Here is a 23,024-nt window from a genome sequence, read left to right as displayed (position 1 = left end):
TTTAATTAAAAATGAACATTGTTTGATTCATTATACGTTGACAAGCTGATCATGGTACAACGCAGCATTATATTATTAGGCAGCAGTGTGAAGTAGTGGTTAGGGCTCTGGACATTTGACCGGAGGGTCGTGGGTTCAATCCCAGGTGAGGGACACTGCTGCTGTACCCTTGAGCAAGGTACTTTACCTAGATTGCTCCAGTAAAAACCCAACTGTATAAATGGGTAATTGTATGTAAAAATAATGTGATATCTTGTAACAATTGTAAGTCGCCCTGGATAAGGGCGTCGGCTAACAAAAAAAAAAAAAAAAAAAAAAAATTAGATACAATTATGGTTACAATGTGTGCTCCTCAGTATTGTATAAGCCAATGATAAGAAATAGAATGCAGTTACAACAACGTGTTTTATCGCAATATAACCATAGTAACGTATTGACTAAGAACGAGCGCGTTTAAATACACACTTTTAGCAATATTATATGTGCGATGAGACACAGTAGGTGGCGTCACATGATCGACCGAGGTTCCATTATAATTTTGACTTCAAATTTATCACCCCCCCCCCCCCCCCCCCTTTATATATATTTTAAACGCTGTCAATGGATAATTCAGCTGGAGATACCAGATTTATCATTCAGATCGAGCATTTTGGTCAGTTATGTCAGTTCCACGTGCTAACCTTCAGGCGAAATGACAGGAAAATGTCATTTGTCTTTTCTTTTTTTTTTCTGTATCTTAATTTGGAATAAGACAAGAACATTTTCCCGGGTTCAGTGTGTAGCCATTTCACCGTGGCATACCATTTAGCCTGTGCAGTCCCGGATGTTTAAGAGGTATTGCTTAGCAGAGTATACAACCGATGAGTCTCTGTTCAGCAGTCCCTATCAATTATGAAATGTTTTAAAAGGGAACTGTTTTTAATAGCTGTGTGCATGATAGATCGTGCAGATTTTGGGGAGCAGCGACCGCCATTAAAGCAGTAGCTTAATGAAAGACAAGGCGTAGGCTAAAAGGAGGGCTTTGTTACAGAATGTAGAAGTGGAGCCGAGAGGGAGGCTCCTCCACTTGAAATAACAGAGAACCATTTTAGCTGTAAGAAACAAACACTAAAAATGAAAGCAGCACAATTTAATAGAAAAGTGACAACATGCATTCTTGGCTTTTAAGAAAGTATGGCTGTTCAAGCTTTTTAAAAAAATATTTAAAAACGTGTTTCTTTTTGGCATAAATCTACACATATTAACACATTATGCTTACCACGTTTCTACTTTCTTAATATAGACACATTTGTTTTGGCGAAAGCGGTTCTCAATATTAAAAATAGCATAATATAGCATCAAAGCCCACCATACATAAGAACATAAGAACATAAGAAAGTTTACAAACGAGAGGAGGCCATTCAGACCATCTTGCTCGCTTGGTTATTCGTAGCTTATTGATCCTAGAATCTCATCAAGCAGCTTCTTGAAGGATCCCAGGGTGTCAGCTTCAACAACATTACTGGGGAGTTGGTTCCAGACCCTCACAATTCTCTGTGTAATACAACTACTATGTTGCTATCTCGACTGATTTTATTGAACCAAAATGAATTGTATTACTTCCCATCTGTCAATTAAGAATCAAGATGCAAAACCAAAGTTATATCAAGCATAGACCAGGTGTTTGTAAAATGTTTGTTATTTTTTATACAAATACATGAAAGGGACATTGTATTCCATTTTTTATGAAACTGTACTAACAACTCCCAAAGACTCTTTACTAAAAATGACACAATATAGCCTTAATAAAACATGGGATTCATATTTTATATATTGATAAATAAAGTTAAAAAAAACAACTCTATTATGTTATATTTTAATGTGTATTAAACTTGTGAAAAACAGTCAGTAATAACACATTTCTATACTTAAAAGTTGATTCACAAAGTACAGATCTCTTTAACTGCTTTACATGACTGGTTGATAATGATCCACTCTTTCCAGCAGTGTATCCGAGTATCCAGGGGAGTAGTACCTACAAAAATGAAGATTATTACAGTACTGAGATTAAATCGTTTTTTATCACTTAGAACACATCACTGTTACTATAAAGTACAATAAACAGAACTTCATAATTGGCATTTCAACATATTTTGTAGCTGATCAATGATGCCTAAAACTACACCTTTCCATCAAACAGGAAATTGATTATTAGCTTATTTACTTGTATTAAGTCACATTTTAGTATCCCTGTCCAGTTCTTAAGGCTTTTGCAAACAAATCTCAACTGCTTTAATAAATAAAAAATATCAACTCTGATCCATAAGCAAGGAGAAGGGTTTTAATACTGTATTGTAATAAAATACTAGACAGTGTTCCAATGCAGCAAAGGAGCTGGGATATGTCATATGAAAACCTGCAGCTGTTAATGATATATATAATGTGTAGGTATTTGATTTTTCAATAACCAGTGTAGTTTTCTCATGTAACTGTTTAATAAGACATTTGTAAGAACATGTTGATCCTGTTTGTTGACTTTATGCAATGTTTTATTTGGAACGTTTTTTTTCCAAAAGAAAAACCCAGTAAAAAAACAGCACAAGTATTAACATGTAATAAAGTTAAAACAGACAATTGATCTTTGAATAACTGTCTTTACATGCGAGTAAAACACTGCCATTTCATAATTCAATACAACCCTAAAGGAAGATTCATTTGGCACTTGGTGAGTCTTACCTTACTATTTCTTCTGGGTAGCAGTTGTTTATTGAGTTAATATACTCTTGTAGAACTGAACCTGGCTCACTCTTGATCTCCTGAATCTTTCTGAGACCACCACTGGTTACAAAGAGTCGACGAGCCTTACTGTCATGTGGAAGTACCTTAAGAGACAAGGTTTATAACTGATCAAAAACAACATTATATATATATATATATATATATATATATATATATATATATATATATTGTTAAGACCAGTATATTACTTTATTTAACATAGCATTTCAAGACTATTTTTGAAAAAGGCAATTAAATATTATAAAACACTTACTACTGGTATCACAAACCCTGGTTAGCACTAATCTTGGAATTACAGTAAATAAGTAAGTTGTCCAATCAGATTCAGTGAAACCAGTCAACTGAGCTTATTTCAGTGTTTTCATGTTTTAATTTCATGGCAAAACACATTTTGTATTGAATTCATATTATTTTTTTCCGTACCTTGCTGAACTGCCCCACTACATGCTTTAGAATATTGGGAGGAGCCTCATGTAACAAGGGTTCCAGCGCTGGCAGATATGTACATTTCTGCAGGATGCTCTTCAGGGCCTTTTTCGCCTGTATTAGTGAAACACATTAATGGAAACTGTTAGGCATCTGCCTAAAACAATGACAGGAATTCACAGCCCATGGAGTTCTGCATTCCTGGACCTTGAAAGCTAGAGAGCCGGCTTACTGCTTCAGACAGACTGGTGTCTATTTTCAAAAAAGCTACAGCGGCCTGAAACAAAATACCAATTATGTCAGCTGATCAAGAACACACTTCAGATGCTTCATGGTTTACTGTATTCCATATGCAGGATTAGAGATGACAACAACAATAGTAGAATGCACATGTGGTATGGAATTTAAGGTATTTATGATATCCAGCAGCCTTAAGGAAGCTGGCATTTCAACAGAGTAACTGAATGAAACAGCTGCTTCCATACCAATGAATCAATTTCAGGCAGTTTACCAGCAACATGTTTTGATTTTATTCTATCGGACGGAGATAATTAAAGAAGAATACATTAAAAAAAAAAAAAAAACTTGGTTAACCCAAACATCTTTTGTAATGGATAACTGAATTGTAAAGAAATATATCTATTATTGGGGAATATATGTGAAAAGAAGTTTAACTCTAAAGCAATAAGGTCTTAAAGAGCAACTTGGTATACCATTTGAAACATCAGACTTATCTTTACTAATGTATTACTCTTCTTGTTAAGATTCACTTTGTATCATTTTCTGTTTCATGTGACTTTTTAAAACTCAAGACATTTAAGCACCCCTGTGGCATCATTCGACCTAAAAGTAGGTCTTGTACACCAGACTATAACCACTAATCTGTCCCCCTGCAACACACTGCCTCAAATCTGTGTAATTAATACATCAGTTAGAAATATCACATAGAACAAATGTGACATTTCTTACACTAGGAGCAAAGTGTTGAAGAGGACTGGTTAATGGTTAGACTCTGATGTACCTGATGTACCTTTAGTTTAGAAATAATATGACTCCTAAAACAGAAAATGATTCAAAGTGAATCTAAAAAAAACAGTATTATTACTTTCCCATACCAATGTTTTCTTTTGAACTAATCTAGTTAATTCTAAATAAATACGTTTTTTAAAGATAACATACAGTATCATTATTAGGCAAGTGGCACACGAGTGACACATCTCATTTCAGACAAAGAATCAGAAGGCATCACATTTTACTTGTTTTACCTTAACCTGAAGGTCCTCTGAGCTTTCAGATTCCATGTAAAGGGAAAGCATCCTGGGAAGAACATTTGCCACGGCAACAGCACGTGCATGCTCTGGAGTGTGCCTTCCAATCTGCCCCAGGGACCAGGCCGTCGCTGCCTTAATGTGGTCCTCTGGTTCCTCTGACAGGCAGATAGCCAACTGTGGCACCCCCTGCAGTGCCCATCAAAAAACCAAACACACACACAATGCCAGTCACTGACAGGAGATCTTTGATAGGTTCATACTAATAAGGAAGTTTAGCGAAAGCACACTTCCACTTTTCCTATTGCACTACATCTCCTGCAAGCTAAAGAGCAGCAGATTATCACACAGCTGCTCCGTGTGGTCGGATTGTCTGACAGAATGACAGAAACACAAAGATTCGGGAAATAATAGAGACAGTACCTCTGTTTCTTTTTCAGGTTTGTGAGATGGTTAAGAAAGGAATGGATAGATTGCAGGAAAGAAAGAAAGACACTAGTGATAAATATTTTACATTATCAAGAAAGAACGATATTTTTGCAATTTGTATTTATAATAAACTAATTAGAACAAACCCCATAGTAAATAGCTCTAAGATTGTTACTGAAAAATAGGCCTACTTTGTGTTACACATTTGCATTACATTAAATAGATACAGCACTGATGATCAAAGACTGCTTATTCAAATTATGATACTGTATTGTTAACTATTTTATGCTTGATCTTTTTCACCAGTGACAGGCTTGACCAATGAAGCAAAACGTATTTTAACTTAGGTCTAGGGACTGTATTAATACTTCTTTGATGCTTCTGTTAATGCAAATTTGGTGACCTAGACTAGGCCACATATTTTGCTTCAATCTGCAGCTGATTAAAACAAATAATTTAACAGTATAACAGAATAATTTTACCGGCCCAAGAATAATATTTTCAGTTGTTGAATCTTTGGAAGTCTAAGGACTGTTGTATTACTAAATACACGTAGTAGGTTATTCCATAGATTGACCGCAGAAAATCACAATACCCACTGAACAAGTTTAATTTAAGTCTTTTGGAGGCCCTCATTATAATGGTAATCAGCAGATAATGAAGCAAGCACTAACCTTGGACACAATCACTGCCATGGCCAGGTTCTCCGAGTGAGCTGCCACATAACCAAGCATCATAATACCGGGCAATCTGACATTCCCTCTAGAGTCACCGATGTAATCAATGACAGCAGCCACTCCTCCAGCATTAACAATGAGTTGGGAGAGCTACAAAAAGTGAGAGACACTAGTCTTAGAGAAACAGATTAGACAAAACATAGACAGGACAATCACAAGGAAAATTCAATTTCACACTTAAATAAAGATATTCTAGCACAATATACATTTTTGCTGACACTGCTGACACTTGTATTTGTACTTGTAAAGCCATCTCAATTTCTCTTACACCAATATTTATACATTCGAGTTGTGACCAGAAAGTAGGGAGTTAAGAATTATATCATGCAGACCAACTAACTGAATTATATATAAAAACAAATTATAATGTGACTTCTTACAACTACGTCTATAATGATTAATTTGTAAGTAATACTAAAAAGATAAGTTTCATAATTATCCTATTTAAAATACAGTTTAAAAAAGTGCTGCACAGGGATTTGTGAAACTGTAATATACACTTTCTAAGACATAATTATTTTTGGTTAAGAAAGCAATTTAAAACTAATTTTTGAAATTAGATTTGTTATCAGCACATTAAAAATCTTAATCACTCATTTAGAATTTATATAATTGTAATTTACATTTCAAGTCAGTAATCCCCCTTAATTTATCATCACCACATGCATTTTAACATATCTAAAATGAACCATAACACAGTAGATTTGCTCTTTACAGCACCACAGTCAGGATCTCTGACTAAACCTCACATATATGAACTGTTTACAGTGATCCCTTCAAGTTCCTTCAGAGGATGTTGGACTATATATTGAAGTTTGTCATTATCACACAGCTGTAAGCTAGAAGTCTCCATGGATTGTTCATTTATGCAGTTCAAACCTTCTCAAATCAACTACCCCCTGGGGAAAAAAAAGTATTTTTACATGTCTGTAGCAGATCTCTGTTAATGGAAAGTTATAATGGAATTCACAGCACTTCTGAAATAAAATGCATTTTGTTCATAAAACTGTTCAGCCCTGCACCAATTTCATTACCACCAGCACACTAATGCAGTATATGCCCTAAAACAGACAAATAGTGCTTTTATTTTCTACACTAATACTTACCTCAGGAGTGTGCTTAGTGATTTCCCTGATTAAAGTTGCAACGTTTTTCTTCACATATTCATCAGGATCCTTTAGGCATGTGAGGACAGCTGGGAAGATTTCAGCTTCAACCACCATTTCTGCAAGATCCACAGAGTGTTTTGATATCTGGCTGAGGGCTGAAAACACCTGACGCTGGAATAAAAAAATAAAAAATAAAAAAGGATAACAGGTAGACGGGAACAGTAAACGTAGATGAATATTATCATAACTCAATAACAGTCACTCACTATGACTGTATTCTTTTGACTCTACCAGCGGAGCAGAGGTCTGTCGCCTCTAGCAGAGACTCTCTGAAGGAATGCGTAGAAGGGTTACGGGTCTGTGCTGGGCGAAATAACAATTTCTAGCCAGCACCATGGTAACTGACGTCACATTGAATGAAGACCTCCCCTGCTCTTTCAGGCTAGCTAATATCTACTTGACCTCTGTTCCTGCAGACAAGCCCTTTTTTTACCTGCCAAAACTAAGCAGCGGATGTTACCAAGCTACTAAACCCTGGAAGTCTGCCTAGACTCGTGGGGTGTCTGACCAGTAGTGGTCACTGGAGGGACATAATGATGATGATGCAAATAAGCCCCATCACATTTTTCCTCCCTGACCATGTGTCAGCGCAAAGGCCAATGCAACACTTATTACTGGTCTCTAGCCAAGATCAGAAACTTGGCATAACCAAGGTTCAAACCACTCATGCACGGCACGTGTTGCATTCTAATTGTCAGTGACATTACTGGATGGGTCAGTAGTAGTTATAACTAAGGTGTAAAAAAAAAGTATAAAAATGGTGTGCATCTGACTATAGAATGAATATGATTTCATTATTATGAAAACACACAAATAATTCCCTAAATGTAGCCATTGCTAATGTTCCTAGAAGATTTGTGTGTTTTTGAAATATATACAAAAAAAATGTTGACTTGTAATTACAGATTATAATAACCTAACTCTGCCCTGAGTTTGCATAACAAATGACATTCTAATTTTTTTTTTTTTTTAATTTGTTTATATAAAATAAATGCTCACAAATAATTCAAATCTTTGCATGGTAAATTAAGACATGAATACAAATATAGATATCCTTACTTTTAGTTTAGCATCCGGGTTGAGAATCATTTGGGATAAATGAGCAATAGCCCCAGCATCCACCACAGTCTGTGCCAGCTCTGGGGAGTGCTTTGAGATGTCACTTAGGGCTGAAGCAGCAATCCTTTTCAAAGCAACTTCCGGCTCTTGGATACACAGGACTAAAAGAGGGATGGCTCCTGCATCTACAACAGCCTGTGATAGCTCTGTAGACCAAAAGAAAAATAATGAAGTGAGTAGAGGTGAATGACCCTTGTGCTGGCCATTTTTCACCCTGACAGATGCTGCGACGAATGAAAAAAAGGGTACGTCCCGCCACCACATCTGCATTTCAAATCAGCTGGTCTTGCCTCATTCAGCATGTGGACTGATCATCAAATGAAAAGGACACAGGTCAATGGATGGGCCCCATTAACATGCACACATTTCAGGCAGATTGCGCTGCCACAATTTGTTATTCTGTTAAGAAGGCGAGCACATCTCAGCTGTTTAAACACTGGGTATTTTACAATTGTCAATAGGCAAACACATTGACGATGTGCAGCTAAGAACAACAAACAGTACAGCCCAATTTAAAATGATTTTCCAATTATTCCAATTAGACAATATTATGTGCTGTTTACAGTACAGATTAATGGCTTTTTAAAATGTTTATTTTAGATGTATCTTTGAACGACACTGATGGTTTTTTAATTACTGTGAAAAAATACAAATAACAAATAACAGGCAAAAGCGTATAACCAAATGTTGACAGAACTTTTAGGATAATTTTGATGTTGTGTTAGAAAACTAATTACAGAATGTTTGAACAATACAGTAATTATGTTGCTGGGATATTACATGGTTAGAGTTTGGATAACACGTTTTTTTAACTAATCCGATCGTTCCGTTGCAGTAGATTTTGTTACGACACACGACTTTTTATTTTTATTTCAGTATGGTATGAAATAGAACTAGAATGAATTACAAAGATAATTTAAGAAATAGAAGAAAACTGCATGAAAATGGGTTTTATGATAATTCCCTATAATGTCAGGCTGTGCAGTGAACTCAGATATAACCATATTCTAAAAGAATATTCTAAAATAGAATGTTTATCACTGTGTACATTACAATTAAAAACAAATTATTGCTTAATTATCCAATATCTAGCCATCTCACATCTTGTTTATACACCAGACCCTTTCTTTGTGTTTCCAGTGGCAAGGGAGATCTGGAAATGTGAGATTCAGAGAGAAAGATAGAAACTGCAAACACTACTATTATCCAAAGACAATCTGGCTCCAACAGGATACTCATCAATCACTAGACATACTTAATGAAGATGAAAAGTAGCACCCCTCTCGAGGACTAAATCTATTATCGTGTACAGTATCAAGAGGTAAACTTCCAAACACAATCCTGATTCATTTGACAGCAGGATTCTAGGAAGAAGAAACAAGAAGCTGTAATTCATGGAAGCAACATTGTACATATGTTTAAATGAAATGAAAACGCACGGGGCACAGAAAAACTAAAATAAGAGAGCGGATTTCAGATAATATAAAAAAATGTGTCATGGTAATTATTTAATTAATTATAATTATTATTAGGACTTGATTTGCTAATCCTTATGTAATTTACAAAAGCAGGGCAAGGGTGTAGTTGCATGTCTGTGCCAGATTCATTTTTATATTAAATTAGTATTTAGTTTTGTAAGTAGAGTAATTGTCTTAATTAAAATTTGCTCCCAGAAATAGACTTATTGGGACAACACCAGGGAATTCTATATGCAGTATTTTACAGTTGCACAACAAGAATTGAAAGAAATCTTGTTGCCCAGATGTCATTTTGAAATCTATCTTGCATTCATTCAGAATGCTGACAGAATGACTGGATTAATCACACTGTTCCAAATTATAATAATTTAGGTCTAAACATATATATTTTTCTTTTTCACAACTGTGCTGTAATTATTTCACACATGAGGATGGCTGTTCACAACTTCATGTATTCATTTATCCTCATTTGTGGAAAAACTACAGTACTCCATGAAGGTTAAAAAGTGCTCCATGAACGTTGGTAAAGTATGCTGTCTTAATCACATGCTGAACAAAATGTTCTTGAACTTTTCATCAATGATCTGGGTGAGCGGACAAAAATGTGTGTTCACCGAGAACTCTCACTTACCCACAGTTATGCCAAACAACAGAGTATCACACCATTCTAAAAGCACATACTATTTATTTATTATTATTATTTATTTCTTAGAAGACGCCCTTATCCAGGGCGACTTACAATTGTTACAAGATGTCACATTACTTTTACATACAATTACCCATTTATACAGTTGGGTTTTTAGTGGAGCAATCTAGGTAAAGTACCTCGCTCAAGGGTACAGCAGCAGTGTCCCCCACCGGGGATTGAACCTACGACCCTCTGGTCAAGAGTCCAGAGCCCTAACCACTACTCCACACTGCTGCCCGTATACATATACAGTTAATTCCAACATGTTTTTGTTTGGAAATGCTATTACAAATTATGAGTACATATTAGAAAATAATTTACATTTACATAATATAAATGCACATATTACAGGTGTAATGCAGTGTATACATCAGTTTTGTAGTTTTGTGTTTATGTCCTTTGGCGGGGGATTTTATATTCATTTTAGATTTCTGTATTGTATAAGTCTAAGCCCTTGATTACTAGTGATGTCTGGTGATTTTTCAAACTTTGTTCCAAGATATATAAAGGTCCTTGTTCCAAGTTGCTTATTGCCCATTTTAACATTCATTATATCAAATTTTTAAGCATGTTATTCTTCGCAATTATTATTATTAAATTTTCTTTGGATTGTAGCTGAATGTTTTCTAACCACATATATTTCATACTGTTAAGTATCAAAACCTTTATTCAGTGACTAACATCTACAGTATCTGCTCAACCAATCATACCAATGATTAACCATGTGACCACATAAGCCAAGAAGTGTGTCAACATACAGCTTGCAATTTTAAATGGAGTTAATAGCTATCCATGAGGTTTTAAGAGACAGGTGCATTTTCATTTAGTAAGTTTTTTTTTTTTTACCTCCATTGTGTCTTGCAATATATCCTAGAGCCCAGGCTGCTGCCTCCTTTACTCCAGGATCAAATTCCTCCAGGGAAATGACAAGGGCATCCAGTGCACCACAGTCCACCACTGCCTGGGCCAGTTCGGGGGAGTGCTTAGCCACAGCCCTCAGTACAAATGCAGCAGCTTTCTTATAGAACCTCTGAATGAACACAAACACAAGATTAATATTGAATTAACATGTATACAGTTAATTAGCATGTTACACTTTCTAAATGTGTACTATTGCATAACAGATCTGATGACCAATTACTTCAGTGTTCACACTGATGTTTGTGTTTGTATCCTTTGACAGGGGGTTCTGTGTTCATTTAGATTTTACCAGTAGCAAAACCTTTTCTCAAGTACTTTTATCACTGAATGACAAATGAATCCCTTATGCTTTTTATAACGGGGTAGAAATAATATCTTAGTACAGTATCGTAGAGGTAGATAGGTTGCATGCACAACTCAACGTGCCAAATAGAAAAACACATTTTTAAAAATTAACCATTGAATAGAGAATGCTGAACCTTAATACTAAAATAAACAGTTTAGCAAATCTATTTTTGTTTTTTTGTGGAAGAAGTGTCTGCAAAGTTAGAATGTCTTTTTGTGTACTTTACATTGACTCACTGCTGTTAAGGGGCCTTGGTAATGATAAATGGCTTGCATGTAAACGAGCGATCAAACATGTTGCTTTTTCAAAATACATTTATTGGCATATTTCCAGCTTTAAAATATAGCCTTTGGTTTAATAAAATTAAAACAGTGGAACATCTAAATACCACCGCAAATTAGTACCAAACCCCTAGCATTTTCCTCAGAAAAAAAAAGATCTTGAAGGATTCATACAGACAGAGATGCTGGTTGTATCAAAGACACCTTATTTTAATGATTTAATCAGGCAGTGTTTAGATCTGACAATTGAATAGACCTCACAATATTTTATTTCATTTCCTGAAATTTACCCAAATGTACTTAAACATAACACTTGGTATTTTCTTCTTCTTTTTTTAATGTTCTCTTTCATGAAATTGTATTATTTTATAGTGTAACTGCATATTGTATTGTATGTTTCTAATTATTTAAAAGAACGATGTATACATGTTTTCTATTATAATAATAATAATAATAATAATAATAATAATAATAATAATAATAATAATAATAATAATAATAATAATAATAATAATAAAAAGTTATTACGTTTTGCTCAGCCAAAGAGTACACAAGTTGTGGAAGAATGTCTCCCTTAACAATTGCCTCTGCCAGGTTATCGTTATAATTGGCTAGCCTCCCCAGAGCCAAAGCTGCTGTCTGCTGAATAGTTGGGACCACATCCAACAGAAGAGGCCTCAGCAGGGACATTACACCTAAGTCAAACAAAGAAAGGTTTTGCTCATGAGCAAGAAAAAAAGGCTTCAAGAAAATACTTCTTTATGACTTATTTCCCAAAAAACCTACACAAACATAACCCAACGGAACCAAATCATTATTTTACATGTCATTGTTTAATTGATATTCCTGCAATAATAAACCAAGACATATCATTAACAAAATATAAAGTTCTTTAAAATATGTTCAGTGTACACCAGTTAAAATCAATAAAAAACGAAAAAGGAAATATTATCAAAATAATAACTTAATAGTTTACTTATAAAAAAGTACCTAGAAATCAGAATCAATATTTGATACCACTGGGCTATTAGTAAGATACAAAATACTTTTTATCCCAACCAGGGGATATAGAAATTTGCTTAGTTTTGCATATATAAAGTCTCTACCTCAAATGGTTTCTGAGATATGAGGTATCGACACTGTGGGGGCTGCAGCTATGTAAAATTACTAATATGAAATGGTTAATTTTTGTTGTACAATTCAATCGAACTTGACTTAGAGAATCAAAGAATACAGCTGTTTATCAAGTATGAAACCAATATATCGAAGACTTAAGTCTTTATCATCTGGAAAACAAAAGTCACATTGCCATCTTCTGTAAGTTTCTGTAACACTGAAAATGTGAAGTCTATTTGAGATATTAACAGTTGAAGCAGAGCCTACAGTGACAAAGGTGGGATGGCTGTGGCAGTGGTGGGTTTACAAAAACACAAAGGCTCCTCTCAGATGGATGTTGGGAACAGGACATGCATTGAAGTAAGACTTAGTCATAAAAACACACACACACACACACACACACACAAAATATCTTTTAAGTTAGTTACTTTTTTTTTTTTTTTTTTAATAGAAATCAATTTAATATTATTTTTTGCCAAAGACATTTTTATTTATATTTTGTATAATTTATTTTTTTGGACACCATGCATTCACATGTGTACATTAATTTTATTTTGTACTGCAGTACATATAGTTGCAATAGCTTCTTTCTTACCAGTACATTTGATTTGCTGTAAGAAAGAAGCAGTACATCTGACAGTGTACCAAACTTTTAAGAGTAGTTATCTGTCAGGTTTACACTGATTGGCTTCGTTTTCAGTTCCTCGGGTCAAATACAACTCTTAAAAACTCAATTTTAGAAACACTAACACTATACTTAGATCTTATTGTCTCACTGACAGCATCAGCACAGTGTATACACAATACAACATCAATACAGTGTATGCATGTATGCATATGTATGTTTATATATATATATATATATATATATATAATAAACATTTATTTTTACTTAATAAATAATAGTTTGTTCAGTGCATAATACTAAAAACAAAATAAAAAATGTATTTGCCCAGATAATGCCTTTAGTATTACCAAAACTTTAATATCAGAAATATGATTGTAAAACTTCCTTTCCTGCATTTTTCTCATTTTAACTTCTGAAAGGATACCAAGTATGAAGGCAATATTTTTAAGGTTATATGGTTGCCTGAACTTACCGGCTAGTACACTAAATGACAGATGCACCTCCACACTTCTTCAATTCCATTATGACTGGATTTTATTTATTTATTTATTTTTTTATTTTTTTATTTTTTTATCAGGGTTCATGCCAATAACATACATGGTTCTAGTGATCCCATACCTGCATTCCTTTATAGACTTGGAATAGCCATTACACAGTTCTTACCTGCATTTTGAAGAGTCTCGATGTTTTGTGGTCTAGTGGAAAGTTCTGCAATTGTCTGAACAAAACTTGTCCTGGCCCTTTGATACTGTTCAAAGACTGCAAATGGCAAAACACAACATACTTACTTGCATTGATATATATATATATATATATATATATATATATATATATATATCATTGTGACATGGTAAGCAGTCTAATTCAAAGGAAAGAGTTAACAAAATAGATTTAAAAAAAAAACTTTTAGCAGACTACATTGACGTAGGTGACACTAAAGTACACTAGAGTATAAATATCAAGATAGATAGCAATGTGTAAACATTTTAAAATATGTCAATATTACAATTATATTCCAAACAACAGCAGGTCCAACTTTGTTTATCAGTCTAGCTCCTTAGCGACGGAGAAACTAACTAAATACTAAATATGCCGTAACAGAACAATATAAATAAAACAAAGAAGAAGAAGAAGAAGAAGAAGAAGAAGAAGAAGAAGAAGAAGAAGAAGAAGAAGAAGAAGAAGAAGAAGAAGAAGAAGAAGAAGAAGAATTACCTTGCAAAACCTGTCTTTGGCTCATGGTTCACGTTATTCGTGAGGAAAACAGCTAGTAAAATAAGCTTCTCTCTCTCTCTCTCTCTCTCTCTCTCTCTCTCTCTCTCTCTCTCTCTCTCTCTTCCCAATATTCTCCCTATTTCCCAAGCTCGGGTTCGTGTGCTCCCTAAGATCTATCGGCTCTATTATTTGTAATTAGCAACCCTTTCAGTTTGTGCTTCAGTGTAGCAGCAGTCGTCTTGGCAACAAACCGGAAGTAAATGCTCAAACATTCTCTCTCTGGCTGCTGAGCGACGGAAAGATCAAGTGCAGATCATTCGAAAGAAACACTGCTCGATGTAGAAAAGCAGATAACCTGCAATCGCCGTACATATATACAACAAGCAGCATTGCGATTACAACATGGTCTTAACGTAGAATACACAAATATTTTTAAATGTTTTTTTTTTTTTTGTTTGTTTTTTTAACAGCCAAATTAAAAGAATCAGCCTCTGGCCGACAGGGATAAACTGAGTAATTAGTGAAACATAAATGATATTTCTCCTTTAAGATTGTATACTCATAATTAAGAATTAACTGCTAGCTGAAATAATTATTGGTCCTCTTTTGTAATTAAAATAAATAGGAATTCTTAATTGTTAGCTGTTCATTTTAAACATGTGGATGTGGTGGCACTATTTTATATCCGAGTACACGTAAGCATTTTGGGGTACAAAGATCGGTGACCGTGGGCCTATACATATTTGACTGGACAGCCTGAGCTACGTTGTTCAGCTGTGTTGAATCCCAGCGTCCTGACGTGTAAGACATTAAGAAAGAGTTCTAGTCGAAAGTTTTTGTCAAACATCAGGGAAAACAGCCATGTGTGAGTCTATCTGAGCTGTGTTTCGACTACAAGCAATCTCACTCAGACAAGTTCATCAGAGAAGGCTTCTGACAAGCCCTATTTTGTTAGTACACGTTTGGTTTAATCAGTCTGTAGGGTGTGTTTCTGATAATGTCCGTGATTATCATCTTCAATGAGATGCTTCTTTATGGTGACATTTTTCAGTTGTTTGGAGATCTACGACAGAAAATTTAAATTTAAAAGAAGTCAGAAAATTCAAGAAAAAAACAGCTACCTTTATTCAACATATATTACAGTATAGTGTGATATGTAGTAATTAGTCCTGTATTTCTTTTTGAAACAGGAATATACATAAATATTTAAACTGTATTTGGGACATTACAGGTCTAACACATAAAGAAGCCCAAAAGGCACCCATTTAAGGTGCTTACACACAGTGTTTTTGGAAAGGCAAAAGATTATACAGTATGTTCAGATTTGAACTGATAAGTTGAAAACGTGTTTTCTCTCAAACCAATTTGAGGCCTATACTCTATAACAGACTTAAGCTGAACTGGTTTAAGAACGATTTGAACAGTCAGACTGATCTGAACAGTCACTGATAGAATCCATCTCAATCGGTTTTTCAGCCTAGCCTTTCAGCCAAACGCCAATCTGCGTTCTTCAATGTGTTTTAAAAGCGGTGACTAAAATCTACTGGCTGCAGCCTCTTTGGAGCTTCTTACAGAACAAATTATACCGCCTGCCAGTAAGCAACCCCAAAAAGACTGCTGCCAGTAGTTCAACATAACGGCTTAAGAAAGAGAAATAAGAACATAAGAAAGTTTACAAACGAGAGGAGGCCATTCAGCCCATCTTGCTCGTTTGGTTGTTAGTAGCTTATTGATCCCAGAATCTCATCAAGCAGCTTCTTGAAGGATCCCAGGGTTTCAGCTTCAACAACATTACTGGGGAGTTGGTTCCAGACCCCCACAATTCTCTGTGTAAAAAAGTGCCTCCTATTTTCTGTTCTGAATGCCCCTTTATCTAATCTCCATTTGTGACCCCTGGTCCTTGTTTCTTTTTTCAGGTCAAAGAAGTCCCCTGGGTCGACATTGTCTATACCTTTTAGGATTTTGAATGTTTGAATCAGATCGCCACGTAGTCTTCTTTGTTCAAGACTGAACAGATTCAATTATTTTAGCCTGTCTGCATACGACATGCCTTTTAAACCCGGGATAATTCTGGTTGCTCTTCTTTGCACTCTTTCTAGAGCAGCAATATCCTTTTTGTAACGAGGTGACCAGAACTGAACACAATATTCTAGGTGAAGTCTTACTAATGCATTGTAAAGTTTTAACATTACTTCCCTTGATTTAAATTCAACACTTTTCACAATATATCCAAGCATCTTGTTGGCCTTTTTTATAGCTTCCCCACATTGTCTAGATGAAGACATTTCTGAGTCAACATAAACTCCTAGGTCTTTTTCATAGTTCCCTTCTTCAATTTCAGTATCTCCCATATGATATTTATAATGCACATTTTTATTGCCTGCATGCAATACACTTTTCTCTATTAAATTTCATTTTCCATGTGTCTGCCCAGTTCTGAATGCTGTCTAGATCACTTTGAATGACCTTTGCTGCTGCAACAGTGTTTGCCACTCCTCCTATTTTTGTGTCGTCTGCAAATTTAACGAGTTTGCTTACTATACCAGAATCTAAATCATTAATGTAGATTAGGAATAGCAGAGGACCTAATACTGATCCCTGTGGTACACCACTGGTTACCTCACTCCATTTTGAGGTTTCTCCTCTAATCAATACTTTCTGTTTTCTACATTGTAGAATGTAGAAAATGTTTACACTTGTTACAATATATCACATTATTTTTACATACAATTACCCATTTATACAGTTGGGTTTTTACTGGAGCAATCTAGGTAAAGTACCTTGCTTAAGGGTACAGCAGCAGTGTTCCCCACCTGGGATTGAACCCACGACCCTCCGGTCAAGAGTCCAGAGCCCTAACCACTACGCCACACTGCTGTCATAACAACGAGACACATTCAATACGAGTAGAGCAGCATCAGTACTTTTTTTTTTTTTTTTTTTTAATGGTCTATTATTTATTTTTGTATTAGATTATTCCATTTTGAATACTTTGTTACAAAAGCAATATGAAAAATGGGAAACAAGCCGAAATCAGTTTTTGTACTTTAAACTCAGAAATTGGAAAATGAAAAACGGGTCGATTTTTGTTTTTATGAAAAACCGAAATAGAAAAAACAAGTCGTTTTCTGGTCTTCTGATTTCCGATTTAGAATGCAAAAACGATTGGCCGGAATGTACACGGACCTGACTGTCTCCCAGGATATTGTTACCATATAGGTAATTTTCCATTTTGGATCTTATTATAGTTTCTATAAGTTTACATATAATAGAAGTCAGGCTTATTGGTCTGTAGTTACCTGGTTCGGTTTTGTCTCCCTTTTTGTGGATCGGTATTACGTTTGCTATTTTCCATTCTGTCGGTACAACCCCTGTGACAAGAGACAGTTGCATGATCTTGGTTAGCGGTTTGTAAATAACTTCTAACATTTCTTTGAGTACTATTAGGAGGATCTCATCCGGCCCAGGGGATTTGTTTATTTTAAGAGCTCCTAGTCCCTTTAACACTTCTGCCTCTGTTATGCTAAAGTTATTTAAAATGGGATAGGAACAGGTCTACATGTGGAGCATGTTGTCCGTGTCCTCCTTTGTAAAAACCTGTGAAAAGTAATCATTTAATATATTTGCTATTTTTTTTTATTCATCTATGATTTTGCCATTTGTGTCTCTTAGACATTTAACCTCCTCTTTGAATGTTCTCTTGCTGTTATAATATTTTGGAATTGGTTTTAGCCCCCTTAGCATTATTGTTTATATTTTATTGGCCTTAAGTTTAGAGAAAGGGAAATGGGTAGTTACCACCAGGAATCGTATGCCTTAGTCACAGTAAAAACTATACCGGTAAAGATTTATTTTATGTTTTATGAGTAAGGCCCTGTGTAAATCGTGATTTCAAGGCCTGTGCAGAAATCGTGAAATTAGCTCACTACTGCGATTTTTACAATATTCTTAAGAAATAAAAATATATATCACTTATCAAAGCAGATGTCAGAGAAACAAAATAGCTATATTAACTTGTTGATAATTCATAGAACAAAACTTGACAAAAAATACATTTTTGCCAAATAAAACAATTAAACCCTGGCATAATTTTCTCAACCACCTGGCTGAGCAAAAAAAGTTAAAAAGTACTCAGCAAAAACAGTGAATGTTTTCTATTGCTGTTCTGCTGCTGGTCAAGCATGACAGGATCTGTAAGAAGTTGTATTTAAAATTGCCCATAATGGTAATGCTCTTGATTTAAACTGTAATAATATATGCAGAAACACACACAAGTAAATACTGCACTCTTGTTCCTGCGTCTTCCAGTGTGAGGGTGTATTTTACTTTCACTTTCATATGTGATCATCTTTTTCAAGTAATACAAAAACACAAACAGGATTATTTTACAAATCTATTGATAACTAATTTAATTTCCAATCAATACTCTGCAAGCATTGCAAACCAGATATATTTTCTGAATGTAGGCCTACAGCTAGAAAAATGTATTAGCTCGTTTGCCAGACATCCATGATGTAAAGAAATAGATAGTTTAACAATGCTAATTACAGCTTTAAAGGAAGTAGAGGACAGAAATAAACTCTTTTCATATAGCTTACTAAAGTAGGTTATTTGGCAACAAAAGTGCAAAGTTTCATTAGTTTAATTTCATATAAAACTGCACGCACTTATCTAAATAAACAGATTACCGCAGCCTTGTTTCTTAACAGTAAAACAAACGTGGTCATGCAAACCCTGACATGGTACTTTCACTCCATCTTTAAATCTGAATGGATTAGTATTTGCTTCTCACAATTATATCAATTATTTTAATTATAGAACTGTAAGGTCTACATAAATATATATATGGTGTGTATCCACTTTCTGTCATGCAGAAAAAAGAAAAAAAAAACGCGTTAATACACAACAGCGCCACATCGCCACATTGAGGACATTAAAAACAAATTTCAGAGTAAAAGTACGGGGCCAAACTATATACTCCCCCCTGTCGGAAAAGTGGAGGGGCAATGCCCCCCCTGGCCCCCCTGGTGGCGGCGCCCCAGTATCCCTACGCATTCCGTGAAATACAATACTTTACCCCTGCCACTGCCATAAATTTTAAAGAAAATTGCCGCGATTTTCACAGGACCTGATATATGAGTAGGCCTATATAACACAGCACGCTTCACCGTCTATGATCATCAGAACCTATTTCATTCCTGAGATCAATGACTAAAAATGCGGATTTTTAGCCTAACGTTTATTTTAAGGATTATAGTCCTTCAAATCGCCATTCGTCATTTTAAAGAATGTATTTAACAATGCAGTCTTGTAGATTTTACAGTAGAGAGTTAATTAAAACATAATAATAATAATAATAATAATAATAATAATAATAATAATAATAATAATAATAATAATAATAATAATAATAATCGCTTGTGTCAACTGGCTTGTGTTGGGGTGTACAAAGCCAGATATCAGCGCAGTAGAAGGTAAATTGTATACATTGCAGCATTACTGCATATCCGTTATGCTGGAAACATGGGCGTCCGCAGGAGAGGGCCAAGTTAGATGAATGGTAGTTGGAACCCTATCGGCACCAGACAAGTAAACGACTCCTGAGAACAATATGAAGTTAATTGAACTCTCTCAGTTAGTAGTACGCAGTAGAGGAGTCATCTATTTGGATGATGAAATAATGTTTTGGAAAGCTATAAGAAAGCACACCAAGCTGATCAAAGGGATAACAAGCTGGCTGTCCTGATCAAAGGCGGGTCAGACCAGTGCGACGTTAAAGAACTCACACATTTACCTTATTAGATCAAATAATTTTACTCTGTATTTGTTGACGTTCCTTAGTCTGAATTTGATACTCGTAGTCAATACGGAGGCACATTTACAGTATTGGTTTTCATCAGATGTTGTTTTAGCTGATTTCTGTGCACATATAGGCTATGTGCTTAACCTTTCTGCAGCATTTTTAAAAATGTAAACTTTGATTTGTCTGCTCGCAGATTAAATGCTAGGCCTACTCTATACGGAGTGTGTCGGGTATTACAAACTGAACTGTTGATTATAGTGGCGCGGTACCACCACAGTTAGGGTTGAGTGGGCACTTTATTGATAAACACCAATGTTTGCTCTTTAATAATTTTGACCCCGTTAAATGGACTGGCGCGACATTTTGCAGGGATAGTCTTGTAGGGTAAATTTCTCTTGACATGGCCGAATTCTCAGTTTGGAGTTTTAGCCTGACATTTTTAGGGTAGGAAGGGAATGGCCCAAAGATGGTGCTTTTACAAAAATATTAATATTTGGTGTTTAAAAACACTGCATTTATAGCGAATCTCTGTAAATGCAAAATAGTGAAACGTCAGGCTACTCTCAGGTCTGTAGTTGATTGCTGTTAGTTGCATAGTTCACAGCTTATATATAGCCTCTGTAAATTGCCTTGGATAAAGGTGTCTGCTAAATAAAAAATATATTATTATTATTATTATTATTATTATTATTATTATTATTATTATTATTATTATTATATACTGTTGTTACAATTATTCATCAGGAAACTTGTTTTCATGTCTTCTACAATAAAATCATTTTTATACTTTTTGCCCATTTCACTAAGTTATGCTTAAGTTTAATCATAAGTAAATGGCTTGCTGCTGGCCATTTATAAAATTGTAATACTGTACCTTGTTTTAAATAGTTCAGTTCGGTTGGAGCAGTATGTTTAACATGCACTTCGTCACTGCAATGTGTCAGTAAGTGACATGTTTTGTTTTATAGTTTACACTTCCTGCACTGCTTGGTTGTGGTTGTTGTTCTTTGCACAGTATATTTATAATTGTTTCGAGTATGTTGTTAAAGCACGCTTTATGGTTGTTTTTTTCAACTTTTATTGCTACACGTTCCTGTGTGGTTAAGATTTTTTTTATAGATGTGGAGACAGTAGTTAACGTGTATTCGTAAATTCCCCTTACTGAGATAGACAAGTGTAAACGCAACCTGAAAATGATAAGGATCTCTGCTGCCATCCGGACCTATGCCGGCTTAAGTCTGAGTTTTAAATGTAAGTGAGGCTTAGAAGTGTAATAATTATTATGCGATACAAAACCACTTTACCCCCCCCCCCCCCCCCCTGCGGATATATATAATTATTATTATTTATTTCTTAGCAGACGCCCTTATCCAGGGCGACTTACAATTGTCACAAGATATCACATTATATTAGCTCAAACAGCCAGCTGCCCAACGTTTCGATATGTTGTACATATCTTTCTCAAGGGTGCATGTGTTTGAATCAAAACATTGGAGGTATTTATGACAGCGACTTGTTATTGTTTATATTCAAATCCATGATTTATTCTTACATGATGCAATATATATATATATATATATATATATATATATATATATATATATATATACCTAAAACGTGTTGAGCATAAAATGCAATATATGGTGTATGCTATCAGCCTTTAAAGAATTAGAGAAAACTCACCTTTCTTTTCTCCAGTCTAGCAATGACGATATTCATGATGTTAAAATGACCAGAGATATTCTCTCCTGAGATCCTTAGTCCAGCGATTCTCATTCGCGAATTTGAGTCCCTTTTCAAGGGTCATTACAGATGTACCACGATGCACGCCTCTGTCGCTGGAACGTCACTGTTTTATTGAACGTAACAAATACTACTCATTGATCCGTCAAACAGGTTGTCAATCAAGGGCTTTGTTGTGGGACCCGAGTTTTAAGGATGGCTGTGTGTGGTGTGGTAGCGAGTGACACCAAAAGCCGCCACCCATTTTAATATTCATGCCCAGAACATCGGAAACTGAAATTGTTCCCCCAAAGATAAACACTCTAAAAATTGACTACCGTGTGTTTCAAAAGGAATAGTCGGACACTTATGTTAGTAGATTATATCTGTTTGTAATATATTTTTGTATTATGTTATTCATAAACTGGTGTTTTATCAAAGCAAGACGTTTTGGACAATATGTCCTTCAACTGGGTGTAGTGCAGTGCGTGTTTCTTTTCATCTATCTCTCTATTTACTGTATTATTTTTCTTATATCAGTTTGCTTGTTTGTGTGTTCAATTGAAACTCCGTAATCAAAGAACCCCGTTTCCTGGTTGATTTCTACACATGCTGTCTTGTTTGGTGACTCTCTTATTTCAAGTTCTGAGGCAGCTTTATTCATTGAACGAGAGGGTTCTGTTTAGGTTCAATATAAAAACCAAACGGTTCAATATTGAATCATTAGGGGGTTTTGGTTTGGTGTTTTATCTTCGGAAATGGTTGGAATGAAGCAATCATTGAACCCTCTATGGTTCTATTTGATATCAGAACTTAGTCAAATAAAACAAGGGTTAAAGAAACCGGAGCCAGATGTTCCAGTAGAACGCCCAATGTTTGTTTGGTTTAGGCTCTTTAGTA

General features: G+C 35.1%; 1 protein-coding gene across 2 annotated transcripts; it reads right to left on the bottom strand.

Annotated features, from left to right (window-relative positions):
- Window positions 1-1,660: 1,660 nt before the first annotated feature.
- LOC117399928 (sperm-associated antigen 6) lies at window positions 1,661-22,194 on the bottom strand. Of its 2 annotated transcripts, none has more exons than XM_033999384.3 (11): window positions 22,086-22,194; window positions 14,048-14,143; window positions 12,169-12,335; window positions 10,939-11,122; window positions 7,867-8,072; window positions 6,745-6,918; window positions 5,576-5,728; window positions 4,470-4,661; window positions 3,202-3,318; window positions 2,716-2,861; window positions 1,661-2,014 (listed from the first exon to the last, which is right to left on the bottom strand). In XM_033999384.3, the coding sequence occupies exons 3-11, from the start codon at window positions 12,328-12,330 to the stop codon at window positions 1,948-1,950; spliced, it is 1,401 nt and encodes a 466-aa protein (XP_033855275.1). In that variant the 5' UTR covers window positions 12,331-12,335; window positions 14,048-14,143; window positions 22,086-22,194; the 3' UTR covers window positions 1,661-1,947. The 2 variants fall into 2 exon arrangements, with proteins under 2 accessions (XP_033855275.1, XP_033855274.1); XM_033999383.3 differs by lacking the exon at window positions 22,086-22,194 and adding an exon at window positions 14,600-14,928.
- Window positions 22,195-23,024: the final 830 nt, after the last annotated feature.

This window comes from Acipenser ruthenus, chromosome 4 (assembly GCF_902713425.1).
Source record: "Acipenser ruthenus chromosome 4, fAciRut3.2 maternal haplotype, whole genome shotgun sequence".
NCBI lineage: Eukaryota > Metazoa > Chordata > Actinopteri > Acipenseriformes > Acipenseridae > Acipenser > Acipenser ruthenus.
The sequence above is the reverse complement of the archived record's forward strand: the minus strand, read 5'-3'. Positions and strand labels throughout refer to the sequence as shown.